This window comes from Magnolia sinica, chromosome 12 (genome assembly GCF_029962835.1).
Source record: "Magnolia sinica isolate HGM2019 chromosome 12, MsV1, whole genome shotgun sequence".
Lineage (NCBI taxonomy): Eukaryota > Viridiplantae > Streptophyta > Magnoliopsida > Magnoliales > Magnoliaceae > Magnolia > Magnolia sinica.
The window spans coordinates 80,985,124-80,994,859 of NC_080584.1; the positions used below are offsets into that span (position 1 = coordinate 80,985,124).

Below are 9,736 nucleotides of genomic sequence, written 5' to 3' on the forward strand. Positions count from 1 at the left end.
CCGAGTTTATTATTATATCACAACCCTATACTTGGGGAGTGAACAGGCAAGTTAGGTACTAAAGGGGCATAACGACTGATGCCACTTTGAGTAAGATCCTAAACTCCTATGGTCGACCAAGGCCTGACCATTGCTATCGTTGTGGCTATCGGGTCACATATCAAAAACTTACCCGTGGCTAACCTCGCCATCAATGATGAGACTGCTGAAAATGTCGATGAAGACCCAGATGTTAATGAATTAAAGCACGCTGCAGAGGATAAAGTGGATGAGACAGATTAGGTTCCACAAGATCATGGTGAGTCGCTCGTTGTGAGGCGACTATTGTATACACTAAGGAATGAGGTACACCTACAACGACATAATATCTTTCAAATTAGGTATACAGCAAATCAAAAAGTGTGATGTGATCATCGATAGTGGGAACAGCGAGAACATCATCTCAAAGGTCAAGATAGAGAAATTGCAACTGAAAACAGAGCGCCACCCCTCCCCGTATACGATCGGTTAGATTAAGTTAACAAGACAAATGTAACTGAACAATGCATAACATCTTTTTCAATTGACAAACATTACAAAGATCAAGTAGTATGCGGCGTTGTTGACATGGATGCATGTCACATTCTACTTGGTCAACCATGGCAGTCCGATCATGACGACACTCATAAATTGTGAGATAATGTGTACATTTTCATTAAGAATGGTAAAAAAAACTATACTAACACCTATGGATCGAAAGGAAGCCCCTAAAACTTCTAAAAATCAGGCAGCTCCAAAACTCAAGTGGATCGCACCAACAAAACAATGGGAACATCGTCTACTATGGAAACCTTCCTAGAGGTGACCAGGATGTTTATATGCCATCCAAGCCGTTCATAGAATTATTACCACTCATATAAACTGTAGGAACAAATATCATCCTGTCACTGCTAGGCGTTCAATCCCCACGGTCTCGTGTGGTGTGGCCCACATGAGTTTTGGATCTATCTTATTTTTTAATTACCGTCCTGTTGTGGTCTTTCAAAAGGGATGAACTTCTTTCAAAAGAGATGAACTGAGTGGATTTATCACCGACGTCCCTATGGGCCCCACAGGGATAGGCAATCCGCTCCTAAAGCACAGTGCCTTCAATATCCATACGAGGTCCAGTCCGATAGGTAGAAGTTTTTAATAAGAAAATTCATTTTACTTAATAAAAAATATATATAATTAAAAAAGAGTTAACCAGTTACTGTTTTAGCTTAACAGATCTTTGGGCATCCAAGCAGCTAATCAGCTTTTAGAATGATTATTGGACGCCTAAAAAGTGAAAAATAGCAATGGTCTTATTTTGAGAAACAAGTGCCGGCCATCAATCAGAATTTAATGTTGTCAGCTTAGTCAGTTTACCTTGAGTTAGTATTTGTGACTTGTACCATTTCTAAGTTCCGGCGTATTAAGTGTCATGCTCAGCCAGAGTATCAAACAACTAAATAAAAAATAAAAAAGTAATATGAGATTAGTGTAATTAGTGGTATTAACCCCACAATAATCAAAACATACAATCGTATAATACAGATCACATCGAAATGTTTTCAATATTCCAATTTTGCCTCTAATATTTCAGTTAGGACCCCAACAACTCATAAAGATGACTTCCCTCAGCGATTCTTCCGACTGCTTTATTTTCTCGTCTACATCGATTCTCATCCTCTCCGAAATCATCAGCATTGAAGAAGAAGAAGAAGAAGATTCGAGAGATGGAGAGGGTCTGTGGGCTTGCGTGTAAGAACGGATGGTCTTCTTGGCATGTTGATGGAGAGATCTGAGACCGTAATTCCATCTACAAAACCCCATTTGATCTTTCAAGGCTTCAACAGCTCCGACGCTCGCTGCTATCATCCAAGCTCTACTCGGGTAACTCATCTTTTCTCTCTCTGTAGGAATGAGATTTTCTTTTACGAGAAGGGTAGTGGATTGTGAATGATTGGATGAGAGAGAGGGGAGGGGTGGATGGGGTCATTTTATAGGGAGTGACGGAGAGAGAGGCGTTGGTGAGAAAACCGTCGGCGGTTTTTTAGTGGTTTAGGAAAAGCCAGGTCCGGGTTTCCCACATACCAGCGGCTTTTCTCCGCTAACAAAATGGAATCTGCGTGCGGGGTCGCAAGTTGGAATGTTGCTGTGAATTCTGGGAAGCGGATTAGCTACTGACAGGCTGAGTAGCGACACTCGCTACTGAAGTGACGTCACCAAGTTATGTGGGCCCCACCATGATGTACGTTCTGTATCCACACCGTCCATCCATTTGGAGAGATAATTTTAGTATAATATCCGGAGAATGAGTAAATCCAAAGCTCCAGTGGACCCAGCACAGAAAACAGTGGGGACAGTGACGTCCACCATTTAAAACTTCTGATGGCCACAAAAGTTTTAGATCAAGCTGATATTTGTGTTTTCCCTTCTTTCATGAGGTTGGATTTCAAATAAACATTATGGTGGGCGTTAGGATAGTTTCAACGGTGGGAATCACTCCCCCACTTTTTTCTATGGTGGGTCCACTGCAGCTTTTTATCTGCCTCATTCTTTGGTTCATGCCCTTAAATGATATCTCAAAATGGATGGACGGTATGGATATAAAACATACATCATAGTGGGGCACACAGAACTTGGTGACGTCACTTCAGTAACCCACTGGCTAGTCAACCTGTCGGTATCTAATCCCGGCCGAATTTTGCCCACTTGGCCACGTGGCACGCACGCAGGCCCCAAATAATGGAAACGTATTGGCTACTCCCACTGCCACTAGCCCGGTAGTCGGTGGTCGGTGTTCTGTGAGCCCACCATGATGTATGTGTTTCATCCGTGCCATTCATCCATTTTTACAGATCATTTTATCGCTTGATCTTAAAAATTAGAGGTATATAATTCTCAGGTGGACCACACCACAAGAAAACAATATTAATTGGATATCCATCATTAAAATCCTCTTAAGGCCCACCGGACTCTTTATTTGACATCCAATCTGTTGATTGGGTCATACAGACCTAGACCTAGATGAAGGGAAAAAATAAATAGCAGCTTGATCCAAAACTTTTATGGCTCTGGTGGACGTTCATTCAACACTGATTCCTATAATGTGGTCCACTTGATATTGGGATTTATCTCATTTTTAATTATATACCTAAAATGATCTAGAAAAATAGATGGACGGCATGGATGAAACACATACACAATAGTGGGGCCCACGGAGTACTGACCACCAGCTATTAGATGGTAGCTGGGGAGTAGCCAGTCCGTCTCACAGGAAAAATCTGTTTGTTGGAATGTGATTGGATCACACTATTAAAGATAGTATTCAATGCAGGAACGCTCATAACATAAGTGATGATGTGGACCAATTACAATACAGTAAAATAGGCTTTCCTATTTACAGTAAGCAGAGGATCCTGAATCACCCCCAAACAAATTTATATTTATTGCACTTGATTGGGCGATATCATGCATTAATCCAGCAGTGATGACATGGATCGGTTAGAATGTAGGAAAACAGGAATTTTCTATTTGGGGCAACCAGATTATCTGGATTTGTTGTAATGTTGCCCTGCATGTGCAGCAATACACCCACTTGGCCCCTTTTAGATGTTGTGCGGTTTGATACAAGAAGGTCTAAGGCTCCAGCCCAAGCCTTAAAAAAGTAGATGGTGGTGGGCCCGACCTAACCCCGCTTAATTAGTGGAGGTGAATATTCATGGTCCATCTAATTATAAGGTGGGCCACATGCATGTGGTATGGATAATTATGAGGATGGAAAACACATGGAAACTTCAACTTAGGCCTGGTGAGTATGACTTCAATGCCTAAGCCCAAGCCCAAGCTCCGCCAAATCCGAAAGTTAGATGAGGCACGCTATGATGTTTGTGAGAAATCCATCCGTCTGTCAGTTTTATCAGCTCATGTTAGGACATGAGCCCAAAAATGAGATAGACCCAAAACTCAAGTGTGCCACGTCTTGAGGTCCTGGTCATAGTCAGCTCAATTCCAAGATTGACCCATAGATGAAGCTAATAGGGTTTGGGTTCGATGTATTTTAAGGAGTCCAGCCCAGTTTGGGCTGATTTTTAGGCCCAAACAGGTTGGGCCTGGGTCCAACCAACTGGCTATCAGCTCAGCTGGACTGAGGCTGGCCGGGCTAGCCTACTCCAGTCATCATGAGTCATTATGGATTTTCCACCCATAAAGATGCACCGATCGGTTGATCCCACCTTTCCATTTAAAAACGACGTGGGTTTGAAGAATTCCAACCGTAGGATTTATACTTCTACTTTTTCATGTTCTAGGAAATTTGGGACCCAGTGAATTATCCCACCATGGGACTTTGGTGGGGCCAACAGTTTGAACGAGCCGGATCGTAGAGGGTAGATATTACAGACGGTGGAGAGCTTTCTCCCTACAACTTACTGTAATCCCGCAGACTACGAACAAGCACCAAACCAAGCAATCCTAGTTCAAGCGCGCACGTGTTCAAGCGCCACATACAAACGCTCCACACGTGCCAATAGGCATACGAATGCAGAATCTAGGACATTCGCATGGTGGCCCACACTACTAATTCCAACCAATCCAAAAATCCAGCTGACCCATTTACATATACGCAGACGGGAACAAGTAAACGGTTCAAAAATTGATAACCAACGGTCTATATTTGACGTACATGTGTTGCTCATCTGATGAACGGCCCAGATGAACTGTTACGAGAGAAGACATACATCATGGGGACCACCCCGATCCTATACACACATGCCAGGTAGGCACGTGTGAAGCGTTTGTATTCAGAGGAGGCATGAAAAACACCAACCAGACCCTTATCCATACCACATGAATGCAAGCTCTTAAACCAGAAATTGCAGAGAGAGAGAGAGAGAGAGAGAGAGAGGTCTTAAAACAGAAATTGGTGAGAGAGATGCTTCAACTCAAAACATACAAACACCATTTGAATGCACCATTTGCATTTCAACCTCCAAAGCTTCAAAGAGCAATCCAAACACTCCAAGGTATGCCTGACTGCTCTCTCTCTCTCTCTCTCTCTCTCTCTCTCTCTCTCTCTCGAAAATGGTATAGTTGGGCCCATTTAGATAATCTAAGCCGTTCATCAGGTGATCTCATCATTGTATGGGACATGCCCGAATGCCTTCCTGATTAGATGTCATGTTCATCCAATCGATGGCTTTAAAATGGATGATCAAGTCCGATGCTTATCTGATAGGTGGGGCCTGTTCTGTGATAATCTAAGCCGTTCATTAGGTGGGCGTTGTATTGGATAGGCCATGCCGCAATATCAATATCTTCCTGATCAGATGATCCCAGCCATCCAATAGGCGAATTACAGATGGACAATTACGCCAGGGGGGCTTAGGATCAGCTGATGGAGGATGTTGTTCTACTCCCTGCCGCACGTGCAGATGTACTAGATCCAATCCGCTCATCCAGTGGGCCCCACAGAGTATTGTCCCATGGCAGAAAAGAGGGGGTCTGCTCCGGTCGTGGGCCACACAAGCACATTTGAGTGCCAACCACGGGCTAATTTAGCCGTCAATTTCATTTAAACACAGGCCGTCCATCTTGGTAACACTGGGGAAAACGTGAAGGGATAAAGAGGAGATCATCTTCTTTCTCAAGTGAATAGCCCTCATTTCCACAGTTTATTGAAATCTGTCTCTCAAATAAGATTATAAAGCTTTAAATAATAAAATAAATTTCTAATTAAGAATACTAATACAAATAAATTTAAATTTATCTAAAATAGTAAAGTTTACTTTTTAAAAAAAAAAAAAATCTAACCATCATCTAACCATGCAGGATCATTCCTGGCATGATAAGAAGCAAATTCCGAGAAGAAACCGAATATTGAAACTCTTATGAATAAAAAGTTACGTCCGACTTAAAATTTATTGAAAATAGTGAGTTTTTAAAAAAAAGTGAGACTTGAGCGGGAATGACTCATTTTCTTACAAAATGGAGCAACATGACATGCTTACGGATGTCGGTTAGTCCCGGAATAAAATTTTAGTTGAAATTCATAGGTCATGCATCCCGTAACTCCTTTATATTAAAAGTTATAGTTGATTTATGGCTTGCGCTTTCAACAGCATTTTTTCTCAATCCGGAATGAATTTCTTTGATCCGGATGCACCTGGTATCAAGTTACATAATGCCCCATGTAAGACCTTACCTAAATTTGATGGATTATGTCCACTTCAATTCAGGCTTTTTTCGGACCATCTGGGCCAGGAGTGGGTCTATGGTCCGTTGTACATCACTCGGGTGGCAATGGTTGGACTAGCTCAGCCTTGCTTTCGTAAGCCACTCTAACCCTAATCAATCAAAAAGGAATGCGGCCAGGGCTAGCCTGTTAGGAAAAAATAGTTGATTAATCAGAGGTTTAAAATAGACTCATTTAAAGCAGCTGACAAGCGAAGTTTTTTTTTTTTTTTTCCACACCCCCACAAACTGTCCATTCTTTTGTATAATTGCAACCCAATTGATAATTAGATTGGATCAATGGGCTTAGGTGGACCATTCATCATGGACCCAAGTCGCTAAACTTAGATTTCAAGCCTGGGCTCCGCCCTTGAACTAAGTTTACAATGTTGGGCTGCCCAACTTATTGCCACCTCTCACCCTACTTCTGATGATTGGACCAACCCAATTTGGCCTATGGGTCTACACTGCGGGGCCCACCTGATATGCGGCTGGGATATCTTCTCATGATTTTGTATGTATGTAGGAAAGAAGGAAATGGAGAGAAGAAAACATGGAATGAGGCTTGTGGTGAGGGGTTGCCAAGGAGAAGAGAATAAGAGTGAAAAGAGAACCTTCCTAAGCTTAGAAGAAGCTGGTTTGGTTGAGATTTCCGGATTGAGCACTCACGAACGGTTCCTATGTCGATTAACGGTACGTGATTGTCTCATCACAGCCATCCATCTTGATGCAGTAGTGTGATTATATAGTGCACCCGGGTCCCATGCTTGGTGCACTAGATGTGCACTCCAAACTTAAGACGTAGGCGCAATGGATTAGCTGGTATTAAGTGGGATGGAATTGCTTTTTTCAATAAATGCATTTGTCGGTGAACTGTCTCTTAATGTTGCGTGAGTGAGCCTATCCACTTTTGTATTAGGGTCATCTAGACAGTATGACTTAAACACATGTTTTAATTCCATACAGTGTTTGGTTGATAGTGGAAAACAACTTACAATCTTGAAAACCATGTTTGGAAAACCCATGCTGGTAAGCAAGGTGGGGTCCACCTTGATGTTTATGAGGAATTCTCCCCATCCATCCGTTTCGCGAGATCATTTTAGAACATGCTACCAAAAGTCAGGCGGATCCAAAACTCAAGTGGGCCATATGAGATGAAATGGTGGTCAAAGAAATTTCTACCACTGAAACCTTCCCGAGCTCCACCTTGATGTTTATATGTCATCCCAACTGTTTATAAGGTCATTCCTGCCGGGATGAACTGGAAAAAAAAAAAAACCTTCGTAATACAAAACTTTTGTGGCTATATAAATGTTTCAACAGTAGTCACTCAATCCCCACTGTTTTCTCTCGTGTGGTCCACTTGAGTTTTGGATCCACCTCATTTTTTGTAGCATGCCCTAAAATGACCTCACAAAATGGATGGACAGGATGGATTCCTCAAAAACATCAAGGTGGGCCCCACCTCCCTTCCTAGTGCAAGAACTTGGTGGGTAAAGGCTTGACCAAGAAATCCAAAGAATAGCTGGAAGTGATTTGGGAAAGCTATTCTTATTCCATCATCTGAACCAAGGCAGGATTCTATGTTGAAAACCCTAGCTTTGATATGATGAACCAAACAGGGGATGATTTTTCTTACCAGTAATTTGAAATTCCATCCCACTTAATACCAGCCACTTCCTTACACCAGACAGGCCATGAATTGTTGTGGTACTACCCACCTGAGTTTTGGAGTGCTTGACTTTTCGGATGTCCACTCATCCTGATAGGGCTCTTCTTCTACATGGATTGGATGGCATATACAAAACATGGTGAGCCCATAAACAAGCTAAAAGGTTTTTTCTATGTGATGGGCATCCCCATCCGAAGCTTTGCATGTTAACCTACAAAGCAATCTATGGGGCCCACCCTAAAGTGTGCATTACATCCAATCTGAACCACCAGGTGGACCCCACCCTGATGTGTGTATGACATCCAATCTGACCATCATGTGTATCATTTCATGTTCTCCTCAGTTCCCAAAAATCACACTGATACAGAACCGAAGTGGGACAACCATGCAAAATCATGCCTAAAACTTTTAAAATCATGTGGTGGTGCCCACCTGAGTTTTAGAATGCTAGATTTTTTTTGGTTGTCCATTCATCTTGGTGAGATTCATCTTTTGCATGGATTGGATGGCATATATAAAAGCTGGTGGGCCCACACAAATTCTAGAAGGTTTTTAATGGTGGGCATCCCATCCCAACCGTTTTTTCTGGCTTGCCACGCCCAACTTTTGGATCGGCATAATCTTCGGGCCCTTAAGAGAACATGATAGGGCACACATAATGGACAGATTGGATGTCATACACACATCACAGTGGCCCCACATATCATGTTGCATGTTAATCTTCTTATTAATACAAATCCTTCATGATCGACGGTTGTGATGTGTTCTTCCAGATATCATCTTTGAATCTACTGAGAGTGATATCAGAACAAGAAGGTTCTCCAATAGAAGAGCTGAATGCAGGCCGGATCTGTGATTGGTTTTTGAAGGACAAGCTCAAGAGAGAGCAGAATCCAGAGTCTGCAGTCTTGCAATGGGATGATTCAGGATTCCAGCTCTAGCTTCCTGTCTTTCAATGTTTCAATTCTAACAAGTGGGGCCCATGTTTTAGTGATCTAGATCATTGGTTTATTGCACCCTACAGCTGATGGGCCATGCCCAAAAAACCCTCTCTGATTGAAAAATCATAACCTTTTGATATGTCAGCCAACAAATAAATGGTTAAGAAGAGAAATAAACCAATGGTCTGCACTTGGTGGCTGGAATATTTGAATCTTGGAGATTTTCTGGATGTTGTCCATCTAGAGTGGGATGAAACAAACCAATGGTCTGGATTACCAAACCATGGACCCCACTTTCAGATTTTGGAACATGCAGCATATCATATGATTCATCTATATTACATGGCGTATAATGGTCATTTTATACTTTCTATCCCTCAATGAGAAAAACATTTCTTCATTGATTAATGAAAAAATCAAGAAGAAAATTTATGGCATTCCACTTGCACTAAGGACCCCATATGGTTTGTGTTATCGTGAAAATGCAATCAATGTAGATTAAGCCTTGTTTGGATGCTCAATTCAATTGAATTGTAAATTGAAAATGCACTAAGTGGGTTGGGCTTGAGTTAGAAAATGTGACCCGTTTAAGTAGACGGGTCGAGTTCGAGATGAACACTAATCAACCTGACCCAACCCAAAACCCAAAACAAAATAAAAGATTAGTTTTTTATGTTTCTACTAATTGGGTAGGGCTGGGCATGCATTTAGTCAGATATTCCATTCTTAAATCCGTGTAGGGCCGTGAACGGTTGGTTGGGCCTGACCGAATTACAATTAAAAGACTTGGGTGAGGTCGCACAAAATGAGTTTAGGGTTTAGGGTTTGGGTCATATGCCAGTTTGTCTAAGCAAACCCTATTTCGACCTAAATCTCACGGATGACT

At 42.0% G+C, this 9,736-nt stretch overlaps 1 protein-coding gene across 1 annotated transcript; it reads left to right on the top strand.

Moving 5' to 3' along the window:
• Window positions 1-4,863: 4,863 nt before the first annotated feature.
• Window positions 4,864-9,283, top strand: LOC131221877 (uncharacterized). Its single transcript, XM_058217174.1, has 3 exons — window positions 4,864-5,030; window positions 6,764-6,930; window positions 8,683-9,283. The coding sequence occupies exons 1-3, from the start codon at window positions 4,940-4,942 to the stop codon at window positions 8,848-8,850; spliced, it is 426 nt and encodes a 141-aa protein (XP_058073157.1). The 5' UTR covers window positions 4,864-4,939; the 3' UTR covers window positions 8,851-9,283.
• The last annotated feature ends 453 nt before the right edge of the window (window positions 9,284-9,736 follow it).

Bases quoted from the DNA above. Each gene is read 5' to 3' on its own strand.
- LOC131221877 (XM_058217174.1), top strand. From the start codon at position 4,940: ATGCTTCAACTCAAAACATACAAACACCATTTGAATGCACCATTTGCA. The intron at 5,031-6,763 runs GTATGCCTGACT...GTATGTATGTAG, and splicing joins AGCAATCCAAACACTCCAAG to GAAAGAAGGAAATGGAGAGA. The intron at 6,931-8,682 runs GTACGTGATTGT...GTGTTCTTCCAG, and splicing joins GGTTCCTATGTCGATTAACG to ATATCATCTTTGAATCTACT.